Source organism: Ranitomeya variabilis, chromosome 1, assembly GCF_051348905.1.
Source record: "Ranitomeya variabilis isolate aRanVar5 chromosome 1, aRanVar5.hap1, whole genome shotgun sequence".
NCBI classification, from domain to species: domain Eukaryota; kingdom Metazoa; phylum Chordata; class Amphibia; order Anura; family Dendrobatidae; genus Ranitomeya; species Ranitomeya variabilis.
In genome coordinates, this window is record NC_135232.1 from 72,753 (window position 1) to 96,437 (window position 23,685).

General features: G+C 46.9%; 1 protein-coding gene across 3 annotated transcripts in view; it reads left to right on the plus strand.

Annotated features, from left to right (window-relative positions):
• Positions 1-744: 744 nt before the first annotated feature.
• The window catches only part of LOC143801368 (uncharacterized), a 105,834-nt gene continuing 82,893 nt past the window's right edge, over positions 745-23,685 (plus strand). Inside the window, exon 1 of one of the 3 annotated variants that reach the window (XM_077281245.1) lies at positions 745-1,003. In XM_077281245.1, coding sequence (XP_077137360.1) covers positions 781-1,003 — 223 coding nt within the window. In that variant the 5' untranslated portion in view covers positions 745-780. The remainder of the gene's footprint in view (positions 1,004-23,685) is intronic. The other 2 variants (XM_077281243.1, XM_077281244.1) reach the window with 2 other exon arrangements.

The following is a 23,685-nucleotide window of genomic DNA, read 5'->3' on the forward strand; positions in this document are numbered from 1 at the left end:
CGCCATGAGTATACATTGGATGGCGTGGTATACTTGAGAATTGCTGGGGGACGGTCAGTCACCATGGGGATGGTGTAAACAGAATATGACAACTGACCGATCATGAACAAATATGGGAAGATCAATGCACAACTTTAATAGGGTTTGGTAAGTTTTACACACTATATGGGTATTTCTTGTGATGGATTATATATATGTACCACTGATGTCTGTTTTTTACATGTTATTTGTTAATTGTATAGTATGGGAGGTACTGAGTGGTGACTGGTGCACCATGTGGCACCTACACTACTTAAGACAGCCCTGTGTATTTTGGTGTATGCTTGATAAAGACCATGTAGTGGTCGAAACGTCGCTGTTTTACTATGGCTTAAATAAAGTTTGTATTGAAGACTTTTACACCTGGATGGAGCGCTGTTCAATATATACTTTTTGATTCCTCACAGCAGTCTCATTTCCCCCGGCTCCATAGTGCAGCCCCTCAGGATCCCCCACACCAGTCTCATCTCATCTCCCCCGGTTCCATAGTGCGGTCCCTCTGTTCTCTCATGATTCCTCACAGCAGTCTCATTTCCCCCGGCTCCATAGTGCAGCCCCTCAGGATCCCCCACACCAGTCTCATCTCATCTCCCCCGGCTCCATAGTGCGGTCCCTCTGTTCTCTCATGATTCCTCACAGCAGTCTCATTTCCCCCGGCTCCATAGTGCAGCCCCTCAGGATCCCCCACACCAGTCTCATCTCATCTCCCCCGGCTCCATAGTGCGGTCCCTCTGTTCTCTCATGATTCCTCACAGCAGTCTCATTTCCCCCGGCTCCATAGTGCAGCCCCTCAGGATTCCCCACACCAGTCCCATCTCCAGCAGCTGCAGCACAATGCTGTTTCCTGGTGACAGGTCTGCTCTGGAGTTCCCGCCTTTTCCTGTGACGTTATCACTCACAACAAGCAGTTGCTCCATTCTGCACATCACGCAGGGAGAAGCCACAGTCTTCTGTTTTATTCCAGGTCAGGAAAGATATGAGCGATGTATGTGGGGTGTGCGATATATGAGCTGCGATACGGTCTGTGCAATGCTGGGGGTGCAATTTGGGATATACAATGTGCGATGCCTGATGCATCTCTGCATAAGTCTACATTCACACAGCAGTATGTGGTCAGTATTTTTCATCACTATTGAGAAAAATATTTAGATTTTGAGAGTCCTCAGTGGTTGATACCGTTTAATGGCTAAGGCTAAGTTCACATTAGTATATCTGTGCGCAGCGTATCATCTGCATTCACATCCGCATCAGCTTATGCATGAAAACAGCTGCGTGTGAATGTGTTAGTATGCGTTTGCGTTGTTTATGCGCATGGGTTCAATATTTCCAAGAGGGCGTGTCTCAATCGGTTCTTGGACATGCGCAGTCCGAAGTATGCAAGCACATCGAACGCATGCGTACGCATGTCCTTGTGTACCAATGGATTCCCATAGACAGTAATGCGTTGTTTATATACACTCATCCGTAAGCGTATGCCTACGCATATATGACGCCTGCATGTTGCGTTCGCCAGACACCGTGAAATGACTCATGCATACACATCCACATGCGAACTGATGCCACCACATGTTCCTGCATACACAATGTTAAATATATGTACGCAAGACGCATGTGGATCGGTATGCAGGTATACGCTGCGCACACATACGCTAATGTGAACCCGGCCTCACTGAAAAGATGGTAATAAATTGCAAGCTTTCGAGACTACTCAGGTCTCTACATCAGGCATAGTCTAATACAAAATCTGAAGAATCACATTTATACACAACAGGACACAGAAATAATGCAATAGATAAGACAAGTGACGTGAAGCAGAACTATCATTATGGGAGAGGGATAAACAGTGTTGGCTGTAAATATTGGAGCAGTTCATAGAGTGAAAGTTTTATTGTCCTGTGATTGGAGTCTGGTTTGGTGTTGTGATGCCCACAAATGGTCAGAGGTGCAAATTCCATAGTTGATGTAGAAAGACATAAATCCATGCAACACATTCATTCCTGCACTGAGTGTGTCAAAGGTTGTCATGAGTTTAGACTCCCAGACCCTTCTGTCCCTATGAGATTTGAAGTTACCTTTTAAACACAAGTATTTTCATGTCCATGAGGTTGTAATCAGGGATACAAATTGTTTGGCCACAGGCAAATCTATTATTTCTTCTTTTATTGTGTGGCGTGAGAATTCATCCTATTTTTAAGCTTATGCCCTGTCTCCCCTACATACAGACCCCCAGTTGGATATTTGGTACAAATAATTAAGTACACCGCATTAGAAGTGATGCAACTAGTACCTGGGATCTTGTAGTCCTGATGTGAGCTGGGGATCTTTATCTTGTTCGTGGTCATTATAAATGGACAGGCTTTACATTTTTTTCTGGTTGCAGGGAAAGGTTCATGTAGCTGATGGAGAGGGCAGGGAGCTTCTGACAATGATGCTTCTGAGATTTGGGGGCGGCCTAAAACACAGTAGTAGGGGGTCTGGAAAAATGGATTTTAATCAAGCATCTTTGCAGTAAAGGTTGTGATTTCCATGCTGCTCCCCTTAGCACTTCCAGATTTGGATTGTTAGTGACTACAAAGCTAAAGAAGAAAATAACCGGGTGCCTCTAGTAATGTAGAAAGTGATTCCTTGATATTATGGTGGCTCTTGTAATCTGGTTTTCAGTTGTTCTTGGATGGTATCCCTGATTCAGAAAGGTCTTTCTGAGGCGACCAAAGTGTTTTTCTCGATCCATGGTGTTGGAACTTTTCCGACTGTATCTGATGGCTTGGCTGTAGACAATATAAAAAACCTGTTTTGGATGGAAACTGTCCCATTTAAGGTATGTTGGATGGTCGATTGGCTTCTGATACAGGGATGTCTATATTTCATTGTTTTGTAGCTTAATGATGGTGTCCAAAAAGTTAATTTCATTGCTGGAGTAGTTGAGTGTTAAGTTGATGGTGGTATTAAATTGATTAAACTGTCCATGGAACATCTGTATCTTTTGCTCAGACTCTGTCCATATGGTTAAAATATCATGAATGTAATGGTAGTAGGCCAGAGGCCTGATGGGACATGAGAACAAAAAGTCGCTTTCAAGCTTGGCCATGTAAAGATTTACATACTGTGGAGCCATACTTGTTATCAAATTCAAAGTAATTGTGGGTGAGGATGAATTTTGTAAGTTTCACCATGAATCAGTATTAATTCGTGTATTTTCCATGAAGACTTTGCAGGCATTTAATCCATCCTGGTGTGGGATATTAGAGTACAAAGATTCCACATCCATGGTGGTCAGGATGGTTCCTTCTGGTAGAGGACCTATTGCTGATAGTTTATTCAATAGGTCAGTTGTATCCTGAACGTAGCTGGGTGTATCTTTTACTAGTGGTTTAAGAATACCCTCTACCCATCCACATACCTGCTCAGTAAGGGTGCTCACACATGAAATAATTGGTCTTCCTGGATTTCCAGATTTGTGGATTTTGGGAAGCATGTAAAATGTCCCTATTCTTGGACTCTCTGGTGTCAGGTGATCGGCTCTTATGCGTTTGTCAGGCATGCAAGATACCGACTTGTTTACTTCCTTGTAATAGTCCTGTGTAGGGTCCGACTCCAATTTTTTGGAGCAGCGTGCCCATAAATTATCTGTTTGCTTCCTTCATGTAGTCTGACGTATTCATCATGACCATTCCACTTCCCTTGTCAGCAGGTTTAATGATGATTTCTTTGTTGGTTTTCAGAGACTGCATGGCCTTTCTCTCCTGGCACTGATGTTGGATGCTTGTCTCCTGTTAGTGTCTACAGTGGTGGATTTATTATTATTATTATTATTATAGTCTATATATTTATCCAAATGAGGGTTGCGTCCAGGTGGAGGTGTCCAGTCTGACCTCTTCTTGGTTGTCAGGATCCCTCTTCCTTCAGTCTGAGTGTTTTCTGAATCTTCTGTACCATTGGAATATTCCCTCCTGAAATAATATTCCACTGCAGAGTTCAGTTTTATCTAGGGCCTTAGTAGGACAAAATGAGATTCCTCTAGAAAGCCCGGCCAGCTCCACTTTGTTGGGTTTATAATATGAGAAATTGATGACACAGTTAGATGCTTTTGTGTCTGGAATGGAGTGGCTGTCCAAGTTGTCAGGTTTTGACTTTGTTTTGTAACTGTTTGAGTCCTGAATTGAGGCGCAATCTACTGTATGTAGCTTTTTTTCTTGTTATGTATCAGAAGGGTCTGTAGTTTGTTGTAGTATTGTTGTAATTTTTGCTTTGTGTTTTCTGTGTTTTCCTCAGTGTTTCAAATTGCCTTTGGACCTTACTCTTTATGCTGTAGAGTGTAAGGGGGACTACAGCACCGTGGGTACCTGCGTGCTGGGTCCGGAACTGAAAAGTTGCATCCCCTGTTCCCGGGGGAAAGTTTTAGTGAGGTGGACCTTCCACCTGACAAAGGGGGGCGGGGATATAAAAGGAGAAAGTGCATGCAGCAGAGCAGTTTGCCACCAACCAAGGGCAGCGCGCAGTCTGGCGAGTGGCACGCTTTGCTCCTCCACCCCACCGAGAACCGAGGCTGCGACAGGCCCCACCATTTGCAGAGGTACCACTGCACTGAGGGGAGCCGTGCGCTCAGCATCAGCTCAGAGAGAGATTTGGCGGGAACAGATAGTGCACAGCAGGGACCAGTGAGTGCTCCGGCCCCGGAGGATCGATTCAGCGCAGGCCCACGCCACAGTACCGCTACCAGAGACTGTGAGGAGAGACGTGCAGGGTGCCCGTTGTTCCACACCTCGCTCTGTGGTGACTGTTCTGGGCTAGTGAGTACTGTGTGCGTGCTGCCGGAGAGAGATCGGGTGCAGCACCCTGCCGGAGAAGCAGTACACCAGTGGTTGTCGGCGCTTCAGTCTTGGCAGGAGCAGGCAGCGCACAGCACAGAGAGTAGAGTGCAGCGTGCCTAGTAGCTGACAGAGATCAAGGTGCTGTGTGCTTCATGACCGTGAGTACAATGCACGTGCCGCAAACAGAGAGAACCGAGTACTGGATTGACTTTTGTGACCCACCTTACCAGCATATACATTCCTGCTCCTGGGGGGCCCTGCCTTTGCCAGTGTATATTTGCAGAGCCACATTGGGCTCGCACAGGACTGTGGCCCGTACCCTTGTCAGACACTGCAGCATATGGACTAGGGGTAGCGGAAGGTACCGGAAACCGACCATTGCCGTCAGAAGACGAGGCAATGTTCTTTACAAGATACTACTGGAAAAGACACCGCGCCTGCCGTTGTCAGCGCTATTGACTTCTTATTCTGCAGAGCTACTGATGTTCTAGCCAGAATTCAACAGAACTGCCATTACTCTGTTGCTCTTTATCCCTGAATATCAGGATCATGGGGTGCATTAAAAGAGGTCTGGATACACATGATGAGAGCATTATACTGCCTCTGTACAAATCCCTAGTTAGACCGCACATGGAGTACTGTGTCCAGTTTTGGGCACCGGTGCTCAGGAAGGATATAATGGAACTAGAGAGAGTACAAAGGAGGGCAACAAAGTTAATAAAGGGGATGGGAGAACTACAATACCCAGATAGATTAGCAAAATTAGGATTATTTAGTCTAGAAAAAAGACGACTGAGGGGTGATCTAATAACCATGTATAAGTATATAAGGGGACAATACAAATATCTCGCTGAGGATCTGTTTATACCAAGGAAGGTGACGGGCACAAGGGGGCATTCTTTGTGTCTGGAGGAGAGAAGGTTTTTCCACCAACATAGAAGAGGATTCTTTACTGTTAGGGCAGTGAGAATCTGGAATTGCTTGCCTGAGGAGGTGGTGATGGCGAACTCAGTCGAGGGGTTCAAGAGAGGCCTGGATGTCTTCCTGGAGCAGAACAATATTGTATCATACAATTATTAGGTTCTGTAGAAGGACGTAGATCTGGGGATTTATTATGATGGAATATAGGAATATAGGCTGAACTGGATGGACAAATGTCTTTTTTCGGCCTTAATAACTATGTTACTATGTTACTATGTTACTATTTACAAAGTGAACTGTTTAATCCCCTGTTTAATCCTTTACCTCCCTGCGTGGAGTATTCCCCTGTTATTAAACTAGTTAACCCTTGCTCTGCCTCCTGTCCGTCACTGCATCTCGCAATCTGCTTACAAGAGGACTCTCAAATCTAAAATATTTTTCTATCTACTCACTAACACGTACCGTGATATATTTTGTTTATGTATCATCACTATTTATAAACCCAAGCCAGTGCAATATTCAGATGAAAGTAAAATAGCAGCACGTCAGCACTTCTGTATTCATCACCCACCCCTGGTTACAAATACTGATGTTAAGTACTGACCAAATACTAAACGTGTGAATGTAGTCTATGGCGCACACTGGTCTCCACATGTATCTGCCTATGGCGCACACCAGTTACTACAAGTCTTTGCTTATGGCGCACACGGGTCTCCACACGTCTCTGCATAAGGGCTTGTTTCCATTTGCGAGAAACACGTCCGTGTCTCGCATGTGGAAACCAAGCTCTGGTGCCGGCACTTGGGAGCGGAGCGTGCGGCCGCATAGGAACACATGGAGCCGCACGCTCCGCTCTGGAGTGCCGGCTCCACAGCTTGGTTTCCACATGCGAGATACGGACGTGTGCCTCGCATGTGGAAATGAGCCCTATAGTGCACACCGGTCTCCAGACGTCTCTGCCTGTGGTGCACACCGGTCTCCAGACGTCTCTGCCTATGGCGCACACCGGTCTCCACACGTCTCTGCATATGGCACACAATGGTCTCCACAAGTCTTTGCATATAGTGCACACCGGTCTCCAGACGTCTCTGCCTATAGCGCACACCAGTCTCCACACGTCTCTGCCTATGGCGCACACCGGTCTCCACAAGTCTCTGCATATGGCACACAATGGTCTCCACAAGTCTCTGCATATAGTGCACACCGGTCTCCAGACGTCTCTGCCTGTGGTGCACACCGGCCTCCACTCGTCTCTGCCTATGGTGCACACTGGTCTTCACGCATCTCTGCGTATATCTCGCACACCGGTCTCCACACGTCTCTGCCTATGGCGCACACCAGACTCCACGCGTCTCTGCCTATGGCACACACCGGTTTCCATGCATCTTTGCGTATCTCGCACAACAGTCTCCACGCGTCTCTACATATGCCACACATCGGTCTCCACGCGTCTCTGCAAAGGACACACACCGATCTCCACACGTCTCTACATATCCTGCACACCAGCTGTGGAGACACGAGGGGGGGAGGTGGACTCCCCGATCTGCTAGCCGAAAACCACATGGACCAGGGATCATCCTGCCGAACACCCGCTCTCCCTTTAACATGAGTGTAATACTACTCAGACAACACAGGGTGAGGGTAAAACAATGTGGCAATGCTTTATTGAACCACAAAACAGGCAGATAACACGTAGAACAGTCACAGCAAAATACCCCAAGATGGTGCACATTAGAGTCTCACCCTTCCGCTCACTCACCGGGATAATGACAGCTGTTACTTCAGAGCTCTCAGGGTTGTCTGCCTCACCTATGGCATGCACACAGACAGGAGGTAACAACAAGTGTAGGGACATGACAGACCATTCATGTACAAGGCCAGGTGACTTGATTGTCCCAACCTGGATTCTCTAAACATGCTTGAGGGCTCAGTGATAGTCAATGAGGCAGCTTTGTATTTCTTCAGTTGGAGTGATGATGTCATGACTTCTGTAATGTAGACTCCCTGAACACAGGCGGCAGATCCTCCTTTTTATTGATCACAACTACTCATTCAGTCATTCCACCACAGGCTTGTGGGAAGGTGGTAAGAGGCCATATATCACTGCTGGACTGTTCAAAAAACATGCATAGATTGTCTTTCATATTGCAGCACCAATGGGTCATCAACATATTAACAAATATTCAAAAATTGTGCCTTTGTTTCCCAAAGATAGTAGAACAATACTAGTACAGATGCAATAGCTAATTAGCAGCCAGTCAACAAATGGCAGCCAGTGATCAATAATTCAGTGACAATAAGGGTCAACAGTCATTCTCACATGGACGCTAGCTCATGTCCCTGGGCCTACTAAAATAATATATCTGGATAATTCAGATTAAATGCGGTGTCACCTCACCAGTCTCCATGCTTGTCTGCATATCCGCACACTGGTCTCCACACGTCTCTGCCTATCCCGCACACTGGTCTCCACACGCCTCTGCGTATGTCGCACACCGGTCCTCACTAGTGATGAGCGAGCATGCTCACCACTGCTCGATCCTCAATCAAGCATCTGGGTAATCAAATATGCTCAATCGAGTATCGCAGGAGGTCGAATCCCCTCTCTGCATGTTTGTACCAGTAGACAGCCAGTGAACATGCGGGGATTGCCTGACATACGCAGTAATGCCACAGCTATATTGGTTGCTTGCATTACTGAGATTGGCCTGCCGAATTGCATCTTTCAGTTTTATATAAGACCCGGAGGCATTATGATCCACACACTGTTCAGGAAGCAGTTCAGGGAGAGTTGATATAGGAGAGAGTCAGGGTTTAAAGGGAATCCATCACTCCCCGAGACCTATATTACCTATTAATATGGGAATACAGGTAATAGTAATGTTAAACTAGTCCTGCCTATATGCCTCATATTAGTGGTCTTGTTTTTGAGAAATGTTACATTCTTTGCTTAGGCTAATGATTTCTTCCAGGTTCTGGGGCATACGGTGCTTGGAAGAAATCCCTGCCTCCTGTCTTCATTATAATATTATCGCCCTCACATACACATTAGTTCTGGTGCTGGAATCCCGCACCTGCACCCTGCAATCCCTTCACAATACGTACCTTTCCCTCCCTTCTATGGGAACTGTCCTGTCTCGTTCTGGTTATCGGGGCACTCTGCAGTCAGGGCGGTATATACACTTCTCAAAAAAATAAAGGGAACACTAAAATACCACATCCTAGATATCACTGAATGAAATGTTTCAGTTGCAAATTTTTATTCATTACATAGTGGAATGTGTTGAGAACAATAAAACATAAAAATGATCAATTTACATCAAAATTAATATCCCATGGAGATCTGGAGTTGGTATGATGCTCAAAATCAAAGTGGAAGATCAAATTACAGGCTGGTCCAACTTCAGTGGAAATGCCTCAAGACAAGGAAATTATGTTCTGTTGTGTGTGTGTGTGTGTGTGTGTGTGTGTGTGTGTGTGTGTGTGTGTGTGGCCTCCACGTGCCTGTATGACCTCCCTACAACGTCTGGGCATGCTCCTGATGAGGCAGCAGATGGACTCCTGAGGGATCTCCTCCCAGACCTGGACTAAAGCATCTGCCAACTCCTGGACATTCTGTGATGCAATATGATGCATGGCATGTGGTGGATGGAGCGAGACATGATGTCCCAGATGTGTTCAATCGGATTCAGGTCTGGCGAACGGGCTGGCCAGTCCATAGCTTCAATGCCTTCATCTTGCAGGAACTGCTGACGCACTCCAGCCACATGAGGTCTGACATTGTCCTGCATTAGGAGGAACCCAGGGCTAACCACATAAGCATATGGTCTCACAAGGGGTCTGAAGATCTCATCTCTGTACCTAATGACAGTCAGGCTACTTCACATGGAGGACTGTGCGACCCTCCAAAGAAATGCCACCCCTCACCATTACTGACCCACTGCCAAACCGGTCATGCTGAAGGATGTTGCAGGCAGCAGATCGCTCTCCACGGCATCTCCAGACTCTGTCACGTCTGTCACATGTGCTCAGTGTAAACCTGCTTTCATCTGTGAAGAGCACAGGGCGCCAGTGGTGAATTTGTCAATCCTGGTGTTCTGTGTCAAATGCCAAGCGCCCTGCACAGTGATGGCTGTGAGCACAACCCCCATCTGTGGATGTCGGGCACTCAGACCATCCTCATGGAGTCGGTTTCTAACTGTTTGTGCAGACACATGCACATTTGTGGCCTGCTGGAGGTCATTTTGCAGGGCTCTGGCAGTGCTCCTCCTGTTCCTCCTTGCACAAAGGCTGAGGTAGCAGTCCTGCTGCTGGGTTGTTGCCCTCCTACAGACCCCTCCACATCTCCTGGTGTACTGGCCTGTCTATTGGTAGCACCTCCAGCCTCTGGACACTATGCTGACAGACACAGCAAACCTTCTTGCCACAGCTCGCATTGATGTGCCATTCTGGATGAGCTGCACTACCTGAGCCACTTGTGTGCATTGTAGAGTCCGTCTCATGCTACCACGAGTGTGAAAGCACAACCAACATTCAAAAGTGACCAAAACATCAGCCAGAAAGCATTGTTACTGAGATGTGGTCTGTGGTCCCCACCTGCAGAACCACTCCTTTATTGAGTGTGTCTTGATAATTGCCAATAAGTTCCACCTGTTGTCTATTCCATTTGCACAACAGCATGTGAAATTGATTGTCAAACAGTGTTGCTTCCTAAGTGGACAGTTTGTTTTCACAGAAGTTTGATTTACTTGGAGTTATATTCTGTTTAAGTGTTCCTTTTATTTTTTTGAGCAGTGTATATCCCCAGTCCCAAGCAGGGAATATATATATAAACCTCCGATCCGTCACTGCCAGGATCCCCCAATAACACCAGAATAGTATGCTGCCACCAGTTCCTCGTTAGATACAAGCTCGGTCCATTAATAAGTTTATATCAGGTCAGAAACCAACCCCAGGTAGCGTATAAGTGCTAGCTTTACTCACAGTTGTGGGAAATCGGGTTTCGAGATAAAAGAGCAGCCCAAAAGTAATTGATATTTTAATTGCCGAAAGGCGCACTAGAATCTACAAATATATACAGAGAAATATACAGAATATACAGCCAGGGGTACAAATAAAAATTAGAGTTCGTGTTGGGATAGCAGTTAGCTGTATGCGTCAAGTTACTATGTCTTATAGCATGTGGGCCCCAGAGATGAGCTCGAGTCCACAGGTATTTCCTTAGTTTCTGGTCCATCTCCACCCGTGACGTGACTTCCATGGCACAATAAAGACGGGGCTGAAAGTGTGTAGCTAGCTTTTAACCCTTAGCGTGCCCCCTCCCATATTTGTCACTGCCCCTCTGGGTTGGGCTGAACTCTCCTCCCTTGACCTCCTAGCCGAAACAATTCCCAATATCTAGGATGGGTTATAACTTCCTAGCGGGATGTTCAAACTGGACCGATACAGAGAGTCCAAACTTGGGTCGGCTAAGTGGTTCTGTAGAGCCCGTCTCGATAGCTCGGTATCTGGGACTACTAGAGCAATGAGATGCAGGGGTGCGTACAGAGGGCTCCCAGGGTTCTGGTGGTATATCCAGGGCCGTATTTAGAGTTTATGCTGCCCTAGGCACTTTTAGTGCTGCCTCCCCCTTTGATGAGTATGACACTATCGGCAGTGACTTTGTCAAAAATCGCTGATCCGGCAGTTTTTCTGCACCTGCCGTTTAACGGATCACTTACAGCAACACTGCGTTCGGCCTCATTCATTCTCTATGGGATTTGCGGCACTTGCGGTATGATACCTCCTAACTATTGAAGAAGGGAAAGAGGGACAAAGTTTGCGGCGCGCATAGCGCGGCGCGACAAATTATAGGCCATGCATCTGATCACACCCATTTCACAACTAGTCACACCCATATCCACGCCCCAACCACACCCATTTAGTACTGCTGATCACACTGTTCCATAAACAATAATTATAAACAAAAAAATATGGCCACACAGTGCTCCATACTGTATAACGACCCCACATGATGCTCAATACTGTATAATGGCCCCACATGATGCTGCGTACAGTATAATGGCCACACAGTGCTCTATACTGTATAATGACCACACAGTGCACCATACTGTATAATGACCACACAGTGCTCCATACTGTATAATGGCCACACATGATGCTCCATACTGTATAATGGCCACACAGTGCACCATACTGTATAATGACCACACAGTGCACCATACTGTATAATGACCACACAGTGCTCTATACTGTATAATGGCCACACATGATGCCTCATACTGTATAATGGCCACACAGTGCTCCATACTATATAATGGCCCCATATGATGCTCAATACTTCCTCCTTCATCCCCCCCCATCCTCCCTGGCTGTCATACTCACCTTTCCCACACCGCGCCAAACATCCTTCCATCTCTGTTCCAGCGCAGCACCTTCTTCCTGTGTGAGTGCATCCATATTCATCACCTTAATAAGCAGTACCACATGACCGTTCACACAGAACAAGCTGCCGGCGCTGAGACCAGGCATCGCTGGAGTAGGGTGAGTATGACATCTTCAGGGAGGGAGGCAGGCAGGCGGGCGGCCACGGGGGCAGTCGGGAGGTGACCTCGGACTGTAATTAAGAAAAAAAAACTGAAAAAAAAACTTTCTCAGGCGCCGCCCCCCCGCATCGTCCCGCCCTAGGCATGTGCCCTCAAGTGCCTAGAGGCAAATACGGCCCTGGGTATATCATACATAACCCTGAGATGCATGGCACTTTCATAATTCATCTCTAGATGTTGGTGATGGAGTTTTAGATGTTGGTGATGGAGTTTTCCCTTGAGGTAGGCAGACTTGCACAAAGGACAGCAGAGGGTCTCAGCTCTGCTCCCCCCTGCCTTCATTAACACGTGGCCTCTAATTCTCTGGCCAAATGGTAGAGTTCTGCTTTTGTGGGGATCTGTGTACTTTTTCCAAGGGTGGGGGGCCACTTCAGGAGTGGACAAAGATCTCTGGATAATCTATGGGGCCTGAATTCATAAATCCAAAATGGTGTCTCCCTTGTCCCTCACAGGGATCTTCTGCTCCAGTGACCTCTGGTGTGAGCAAAGATAAGGAGCTCTCTCTGCATAGTTATCGATAGGAACCATGTGTACATAGCGATAATTATTTAGAGATTTCATTAGCATATCGAAAGAATATAACATTTCTCAACAACTAGACCGCTAATATGAGCCATACAGGTAGGACTAGTTTAATATTTCTATTACCTGTATGCCCATATTAATAGGTCAGATATGTCTTGGGGGTGACAAATTCCAATTAATATTGCTATTGCAGTGCTTGTATACCAATGCAGCACCATTAAGACAACAGTCTTTGTCGGGGATAAATATTTTGTTTTCCCTATTAATACCGGAAATTTTGCAGGCATATAAATATATATCTAACTAGCTGTACTACCCGGTTTCGCCCGGGTTAATAACTGCTGTTAGCAAAATAGAATGTGTTAATAAAACTTTATTCTGCACACAAAAAACACAAAACAGATAGAATTGTAATTATTAAAAGGCAAAAACTAAGCTAATAGAAGCATTTCACAACATATATTTCAACACCTCAGAAAGTTCACTGGCTCTTGAGGAAGCAGTTCTTGTTCTCTTGTCTGCAAGTCTCGCTTCCCTCTCCTCAGAAAGTTCATGGGCCCTTGAGGAAGCAGCTCTTGTTTTCATGTCTGCAAGCCTCAACTCCCTCTCCTCAGAAAGTTCATTGGCTCTCGAGGAAGCAGCTCTTGTTTTCATGTCTGCAAGTTTCGCTTCCCTCTCCTCAGAAAGTTCATTGGCTCTCGAGGAAGCAACTCTTGTTTTCATGTCTAGAAGCCTCACTTCCCTCTCCTCAGAAAGTTCATTGGCTCTTGAGGAATCAGCTGCTGTTCTCATGTGTGTCAGCCTTGTTTCTCGGTCTTCACATTTTTCATTGGCCCGTAATGCAGCTTTTCTTTTCGCATCAGCTGACATTCATGCCATGGAATTCCTTTTCTTATGAGGCATTATTGTGGTAAAAATAGTCTGTAACTGACAGTTTCTATATCCTCTCACATAGAGGTAATGTGACTGACATCAGCCTTTCCAACAACACACCCTAACTGACATGCTATTACCTCACACAAGCTTTGTTATACTGAGAATGTCCTTTGTTGCCTATATTAACCAATCAGAGCTCAGATTAATTAACTGTAGCAAAATGGAAGCTGAGCTGTGATTGGTTGCTATTGGCAGCCTGATAAATCCCCAGCCAACAGGAAGCCCTCCCCTCTGGCAGTATATATTAGCTCACACATACACATAATAGACAGGTCATGTGACTGACAGCTGCCGTATTTCCTATATGGTACATTTGTTGCTCTTGTATTTTTTTCTGCTTATTAATCAGACTTTTATTTTTGAAGGATAATACCAGACTTGTGTGTGTTTTAGGGCGAGTTTCATGTGTCAAGTTGTGTGTTGAGTTGCGTGTGGTGACATGTATGTAGCGACTTTTGTGAGATGAGTTTTGTGTGGCGACATGCGTGTAGCAACTTTTTGTGTGTCGAGTTGCATGTGACAGGTTAGTGTAGCAAGTTGTGTGCAGCAAGTTTTGTGCATGGCGAGTTTTGCGCGTGGCGAGTTATGTGTGGTGCGTTTTGAGTATGTGCAAGTTTTGTGTGAGGCAACTTTTGCATGTGTTGCAACTTTTGTGCATGTGGCAATTTTTCCGCATGTGCAAGGTTTTGCGTGTGGCGAGTTTTCCATGAGGTGAGTTTTGCACGTGTGGCGAGTTTTGCGTGAGCCTAGTTTTGCATGTGGCGAGTTTTGCGCGTGGCGAGTTTTGAGCGGCGACTTTTGTGTTTCGACTTTTATGTGGCGAGGTTGGTGTATGTGTGGTGAAATGTGTGCTGAGGGTGGTATATGTGTTCAAGCACGTGGTAGTGTGTGGCGCATTTTGTGTGTGTGTTCATATCCCCGTGTGTGGTGAGTATCCCATGTTGGGGCCCCACCTTAGCAACTGTACGGTATATACTCTTTGGCGCCATCGCTCTCATTCTTTAAGTCCCCCTTGTTCACATCTGGCAGCTGTCAATTTGCCTCCAACACTTTTCCTTTCACTTTTTCCCCATTATGTAGATAGGGGCATAATTGTTTGGTGAATTGGAACGCGCGGGGTTAAAATTTAGCCTCACAACATAGCCTATGATGCTCTCGGGGTCCAGATGTGTGACTGTGCAAAAATTTTGTGGCTGTAGCTGCAACGGTGCAGATGCCAATCCGGTACATACACACATATATACATATATATGCAGCGCCCCAGAGTCCTGGTCGTTGCAGTACTGTGGCTCCGCCGCTAAGGGGAGCTATGGTACGTCTGATGGCACTGAAGGAGTTCATCTGACCAGGTATCACAGACACCAATACATTTCACAGTCGGGCCTCCAGGGGGAGCTAAGGGTTCTATTCACTAGGCCACTCCCCACCATTGTGGGTAAACTGGGGGTCAGGCAGGAAGTTAGATCAGAAAGCTGACTGGGTTGGAACCAGGCAACACCTTGTGGCAGAGGGTGTTGTGGGGGAAGATTTAGTAGGGTCTCTGTCAGGGGTGGGATCCTGACAGAGACTTGGCAACTTGAGCGAACGTAACGGGACCGTGCCTGCTCAGGATAGCGGCGGTGCCCAAGGAAGGATCAGAAGCGAGATAGATTGTGCTGAGTGAGAAACGAGATCAAAGCAATAAGGAGAATACCAGTAGGGGTCGTGCTGTAAGACCGAGGCAACATCCTACTGAGGCGCACAACCGGCGGCCGGAACGCCGAGGGAGTATTACAATAATCAGCTTCAAGCAATACTCTAAACAGCGGCAGGACAGTCAGTCTAAGGCGGGCTGTCTTGTCATGGATCCCAATGGCTGGGGATCGCACTGGACAAGCAAAATAACATAAATAACGGACGAGCTCTAGGGTGATGGAACCTGGGCTGACCGCTGCCCTACTCCTGACAAACACAACTAGAAATAGCCAGGGAGCGTGCCTACGTTGATTCTAGACGCCACGCGCCAGCCTAAGAGCTAACTAGCACTGCAGAGGAAATAAAGACCTAGCTTGCCTCCAGAGGAATGAACCCCAAAAGATATAGTTGCCCCCCACATGTATTGATGGTGAAATGAGAGGAAGGCACGCACATAGAGATGAAAATAGAGTTAGCAAAATGAGGCCCGCTATAACTAGAAAGCAGAATGATACAAAAGGGGTCTGAGCGGTCAGCGAAAAACCCTAATCAAAAACCATCCTGAGATTACAAGAACCCATGTGCCAACTCATGGCACATGGGGAGAACCTCAGCCCACTAGAGCTACCAGCTAGCATAGAGTCATAATTAGCAAGCTGGACAAAAAACCAAACAACTGAAAAACAAAACTTAGCTTATCCTGAGAGATCTGGGAGCAGGTAGTCAGGAACCAAACTGAGCACATCTGAGTACATTGATAGCCGGCAAGGGAATGACAGGAAAGCCAGGTTAAATAGGAAACACCCAGCCTCTGATGGACAGGTGGAAACCAGAGACCGCAACCCACCAAAGTCACCCAGTACCAGCTGTAACCACCAGAGGGAGCCCAAAAACAGAATCCACAACAGTACCCCCCCCTTGAGGAGGGGTCACCGAACCCTCACGAGAACCCCCAGGGCGATCAGGATGAGCTCTATGGAAGGCGCGGACCAAATCAGGCGCATGAACATCAGAGGCGACCACCCAGGAATTATCCTCCTGACCATAACCCTTCCACTTAACAAAATACTGGAGTTTACGTCTGGAAACACGAGAATCCAAGATCTTCTCAACAACATACTCCAATTCTCCCTCCACCAGCACCGGAGCAGGAGGCTAAACCGAAGGAGCAACGGGCACCTCATACCTCCGCAATAACGACCGATGGAACACATTATGAATAGCAAACGATGCTGGGAGATCCAAACGAAAAGACACAGGGTTAAGAATCTCCAAGATCTTATAAGGACCGATGAACCGAGGCTTGAACTTAGGAGAAGAGACCTTCATAGGGACAAAACGAGAAGACAACCACACCAAGTCCCCAACAAGAAGTCGGGGACCCACGCGGCGACGGCGATTAGCAAACTGCTGAGTCTTCTCCTGAGACAACTTCAAATTGTCCACCACCTGATTCCAAATCTGATGTAGCCTGTCCACCACCACGTCCACTCCAGGACAATCCGAAGGCTCCACCTGACCAGAGGAAAAACGAGGATGAAACCCCAAATTACAAAAGAAAGGAGAGACCAAAGTAGCAGAACTAGCCCGATTATTAAGGGCAAATTCGGCCAGTGGCAAAAAGGCAACCCAGTCATCTTGATCAGCAGAAACAAAACACCTTAAATAAGTTTCCAAGGTCTGATTAGTTCGCTCCGTCTGGCCATTCGTCTGAGGATGGAATGCAGACGAGAAAGACAAATCAATGCCCATCTTAGCACAAAACGTCCGCCAAAATCTAGACACAAACTGGGATCCCCTGTCAGAAACGATATTCTCCGGAATCCCATGCAAACGAACCACGTTCTGAAAAAATAAAGGGACCAACTCAGAGGAGGAAGGCAACTTAGGCAAGGGTACCAAATGAACCATCTTAGAAAAGCGGTCACACACAACCCAGATAACGGACATTTTCTGTGAGACAGGGAGATCTGAAATAAAATCCATGGAAATGTGCGTCCAAGGCCTCTTCGGGATAGGCAAGGACAACAACAACCCACTGGCCCGAGAACAGCAAGGCTTAGCCCGAGCACACACTTCACAAGACTGCACAAAGGTGCGCACATCCCTTGACAAGGAAGGCCACCAAAAAGACCTGGCCACCAAGTCTCTAGTACCAAATTTTCCAGGATGACCAGCCAACACAGAAGAATGGACCTCGGAGATGACTCTATTGGTCCAATCATCCGGAACAAACAGTCTTTCTGATGGACAACGATCAGGTTTATCCGCCTGAACCTCCTGCAATGCACGTCGCAAGTCTGGGGAGACGGCGGACAATATTACCCCATCCCTAAGGATACCAGTAGGCCCAGAGTCTCCAGGAGAGTCAGGCACAAAACTCCTGGAAAGAGCATCTGCCTTCACATTCTTTGAACCTGGCAGGTATGAAACCACAAAATTGAAACGAGAAAAAAACAACGACCAACGAGCCTGTCTAGGATTCAGACGCCTGGCAGACTCAAGGTAAATCAGATTTTTGTGATCAGTCAAGACCACCACACGATGTATAGCACCCTCAAGCCAATGACGCCACTCTTCAAATGCCCACTTCATGGCCAAAAGCTCCCGATTACCCACATCATAATTGCGCTCGGCGGGCGAGAATTTTCTAGAAAAGAACGCACATGGCTTCATCACCGAGCCATTGGAACTTCTCTGTGACAAAACCGCCCCCGCTCCAATCTCGGAAGCATCAACCTCAACCTGAAAAGGAAGTGAAACATCTGGTTGACATAACACAGGAGCAGAAGAAAACCGGCGCTTAAGTTCCTGAAAGGCCTCCACAGCCGTAGGAGACCAATTAGCAACATCAGCACCCTTTTTAGTCAAATCAGTCAAAGGTTTAACAACACTGGAAAAATTAGTAATGAACCGACGATAAAAATTAGCAAAACCCAAGAACTTCTGAAGACTCTTAACAGATGTAGGTTGTGTCCAGTCACAAATCGCCTGAACCTTGACGGGATCCATCTCAATAGTAGAAGGAGAAAACATGTACCCCAAAAAAGAAATTTTCTGGACTCCGAAGAGACATTTTGAGCCCTTCACAAACAGAGAATTGGCCCGCAGGACTTGAAACACCTTCCTGACCTGTAGAACATGAGACTCCCAGTCATCAGAAAACACCAAAATATCATCCAAATACACAGTCATAAACTTATCCAGATATTCACGGAAAATATTGTGCATAAAGGACTGAAAGACTGAAGGAGCATTAGAAAGTCCAAAAGGCATTACCAAATACTCAAAATGGCCCTCAGGCGTATTAAATGCGGTTTTCCACTCATCACCCTGTTTTATCCGCACAAGATTATACGCACCGCGAAGATCTATCTTAGTGAACCACCTAGCCCCCTTAATGCGAGCAAACAAATCAGTCAATAATGGCAATGGATACTGATATTTGACTGTAATCTTATTCAAAAGGCGATAATCTATACAAGGCCTCAGGGAACCATCTTTTTTTGCCACGAAAAAAAAAAACCCTGCTCCCAGAGGGGACGAAGATGGACGAATATGTCCCTTTTCCAAGGACTCCTTAATATAATTCCGCATAGCAGTATGCTCTGGCACTGACAGATTAAATAAACGACCCTTAGGGAACTTACTGCCAGGAATTAATTCTATAGCACAGTCACAATCCCTATGAGGAGGGAGCGAATTGAGCTTAGGCTCCTCAAAAACATCCCGATAGACAAAAACGCAGGGACCTCAGGAGTAGATGAAGCTATTGAAATCAGAGGTGCATCATCATGAACCCCCTGACATCCCCAGCTTAACACAAACATTGTTTTCCAATCCAGGACTGGATTATGAGTTTGTAACCATGGCAGACCAAGCACTAGTACATCATGTAAATTATACAGTACAAGGAAGCGAATCACCTCCTGATGAACGGGAGTCATGCGCATGGTCACTTGTGTCCAGTACTGCGGTTTATTCATAGCCAATGGTGTAGAGTCAATTCCCTTCAAAGGAATAGGAACTTCCAGAGGCTCCAGACTAAAACCGCAGCGTTTGGCAAATGACCAATCCATAAGACTCAGGGCAGCACCCGAATCCACATAGGCATCGACGGAAATGGAAGACAGTGAACAAATCAGAGTTACAGACAAAATGAACTTAGACTGCAGAGTACTAATGGCAAAAGATTTATCAACCTTTTTTGTGCGTTTAGAGCATGCTGATATAACATGAGCTGAATCACCACAATAAAAACACAATCCATTTTTCCGCCTATAATTTTGCCGTTCACTTCTGGACTGAATTCTATCACATTGCATAGTCTCAGGTGCCTGTTCAGAAGACACCGCCAACTGGTGCACAGGTTTGCGCTCCCGTAAACGCCGATCAATCTGAATGGCCATAGCCATAGACTCATTCAGACCTGTAGGCGCAGGGAACCCCACCATAATATCCTTAATGGCCTCAGAAAGACCATCTCTGAAGTTTGCAGCCAGGGCGCACTCATTCCACTGAGTAAGCACCGACCATTTCCAAAATTTTTGACAATATACTTCCGCTTCATCATGCCCCTGAGAGAGGGCTAATAAAGCCTTTTCAGCCTGAATCTCCAGGTTAGGTTCCTCATAGAGCAATCCCAGTGCCAGAAAAAACGCATCCACACTGAGCAATGCAGGATCCCCTGGTGCCAACGCAAATGCCCAATTCTGAGGGTCGCCCCGCAGGAAAGATATTACAATCTTAACCTGCTGAGCAGGGTCTCCAGAGGAGCGAGATTTCAAAGAAAGAAACAATTTGCAATTGTTCCTGAAATTCAGGAAGGTAGATCTATCTCCAGAAAAAAACTCTGGAATAGGAATTCTAGGTTCAGACATAGGAGTATGAACAACAAAATCCTGTATGTTTTGAACTTTTGCAGCAAGATTACTCAGGCTGGAAGCCAAACTCTGGACATCCATGTTAAACAGCTAAGGTCAGAGCCATTCAAGGGTTAAGAGGAGGTAAGAAGCAGCTAGACAGCAATTAAGGGCTAGGCAGCAAAACTCTGAGGGGAAAAAAAAAAAAATTCCCTTAAACACTTCTTTTTCTCCTGCTTCAGCCCAAACAATTAACACTTTGTGGGCCGGCTATACTGTCAACGATCCCAATGGCTGGGGATCGCACTGGACAAGCAAAATAACATAAATAACGGACGAGCTCTAGGGTGATGGAACCTGGGCTGACCGCTGCCCTACTCCTGACAAACACAACTAGAAATAGCCAGGGAGCGTGCCTACGTTGATTCTAGACGCCACGCGCCAGCCTAAGAGCTAACTAGCACTGCAGAGGAAATAAAGACCTAGCTTGCCTCCAGAGGAATAAACCCCAAAAGGTATAGTTGCCCCCCACATGTATTGACGGTGAAATGAGAGGAAGGCACGCACATAGAGATGAAAATAGAGTTAGCAAAATGAGGCCCGCTATAACTAGAAAGCAGAATGATACAAAAGGGGTCTGAGCGGTCAGCGAAAAACCCTAATCAAAAACCATCCTGAGATTACAAGAACCCATGTGCCAACTCATGGCACATGGGGAGAACCTCAGCCCACTAGAGCTACCAGCTAGCATAGAGTCATAATTAGCAAGCTGGACAAAAAACCAAACAACTGAAAAACAAAACTTAGCTTATCCTGAGAGATCTGGGAGCAGGTAGTCAGGAACCAAACTGAGCACATCTGAGTACATTGATAGCCGGCAAGGGAATGACAGGAAAGCCAGGTTAAATAGGAAACACCCAGCCTCTGATGGACAGGTGGAAACCAGAGACCGCAACCCACCAAAGTCACCCAGTACCAGCCGTAACCACGAGAGGGAGCCCAAAAACAGAATCCACAACACTGTCTCACCTAAATCACCTATGCAGTCTTGGGGGGCAACTTGTGGAGAGGGGCGACTCTAGGGTCCCGGAAGAGCTCCGAGCCTACCCGTCAAACGGGTGCCGTCCCAACCGTAACATCAGGGAGGGACGGAGGATTAGCAGAACATCATCTAATCGAGTTGTGAGGGAACTTAAGAAACGGACACAACAGTTGTGGGGACTTTCCGTAAGCACAGCAGGGAAGGACCGCAACACATAGCGCTAGAAGGAAGGCACAGATTTCCACCTGTTAAGAGAACTCTGGAGGTGCCATTGGACCGGCCGGACTTGCGCAGCCTGGTTATCCGGATTCCGGACTGAGGACCCAGAGATCTTCATTAAAGAGGTAAAGAGACTGCAACCTGGTGTCCTCGTTATTTACTGCACTGCATCACTACAGCCTCACACCTCCATCATCTACCCATTAGTTATCATATCCCTTCACTGCGCGCCCCTCGGCAGGGCCACGGACCGGGGCCTAGCCACCGTGACAACCCCAGAGCAGAGACTCACAGGCCCGGTACCGGGTGCCCCTCGGCCCTGCGGCAGTGGGGGCGCTACATATACATACACACATATTCAGCTTTATATACTGTATTAGATGTCAAATGCGCATGGTGTGCTGTAAAGGAAGGGGAAGAAGACTTTCTTCTGATGGTGCATTCCAAGGCCGTGGGCTAGGTGAAACTGTGCCACAGCAAACACTCTTATCCATGAGACCTAGCTTCCTGTATTACTTTGCAGGGGGGTGTGAGACACCACTCTTGAAGCGAGAACAGTGTGAACAGGTGGTCAGTTGCATGGTAGATAATGCTTCCTGTCTGTTTCCCAGCTTCCACACGGTCCTGTCTCACTAGCCAAGAGTCTGAACCACATAATCCTCACCCTGATCTTGCAACTGTTCCCCAGAGCACCCACACGCGGCAAGTTCCCAAGCAAAGGGTTAGGTGTTCCCCAGTCTGGCACTTTTTTAAATAAATTGCGGATGATAAAAGAACATTCATATGCGACCTGTGCCCTACCAAGATCAACTGGGGCCAGACCACTAGCATGCACAGGCACATGTCATCAAAGCACCCAACTAGGTGGGCCGAACACCTGGGTCCACAATCAGTGTCTGAGGGAGACACCACTGCGTCTTCCTCTGTGCTACGTGCTTGCCAATCCCTGTCCAGTAAGCTGGTGCAGATGCCTCATGCCCTGTACCTGTCGTTGTACATTCGCAATCATCATCAGCAACCACATCCAATTCCTTCTCTCAGCGGTGTTCAGCTGTCCCTACTCCAGGCCTTGGAACGCAAAAGAAAATACCCACCCACCATCCCAAACACTGAAAGGGCACATTGCCAGACTGCTTGCCACAGAAATGTTGCTGTTTATACTTGTGGACACTGAGGCTTTACACAACTTCATGGCATCCCTCGGTACCCTGCCCCCAGCCACCATTATTCTTCCATGTGTGTCGTCCCCACTTTACATCAGCAGGTGTCCCTTGACATCACCCGTGCTCTGACCATTCCAGATACTGGGAAGGTCCACGTTAATGACCGACTTGTGGAAAAGTGCTTGTGGCCAGGTACGGTATATTTTCCTGACGACAAACTGAGTGAAACTTGTGGAGGACGACGGCAAGTCCCACCTTGGGAAAGCCACGTGCTACCGATACCAAGGATTGCGGCCCCTAGTTATATTAGGGTTTCTTCCACCTTGTCCACAAGTTCCTGCACCCCCTCCTCCTAATCCTCCATCTCTGAATTGTCATCTGTGAGCACGTCGTCCATATTAGTCACAAGCTGGAAGCTCTGCAGCTTGGTGAAGCGACAACAGGCTTTGCTGAAACTAATTTGTTTAGGTGGCAAACAGCAAACCGCCTCACATTTGTTAAAAGGTATAGCAGACCAGACAGATCTGTGGCTCTCGCCGCTGAACCTACAACCAGGCATGGTCGAGTGTGATAATGGCCATAACCTGGTAGCAGCTCTGAAGCTTGTGAGCAGGGCTGCCACTAGAAATTTCGGGGCCCCATACTGCCAAAATTTCCTGGGCCCCCTTGAGACTCCGCCCAGGCTCCACCGCAGCCCTGCCTCCACGCTCCACCCCTCAAACTGTCCACAGTCCCACCGCTCTCTCTTGGAAAAACTCCACTTCTCACCTATCACACATTGACAGTTCCCACCACCAGATCACACATATAGCCGGCAGCTTTTGTTTTGGCCAAAAGATTTTTTAAGCCACCAAAATGACAAGGTAGACACTTTCGGCCAGGCCCTAC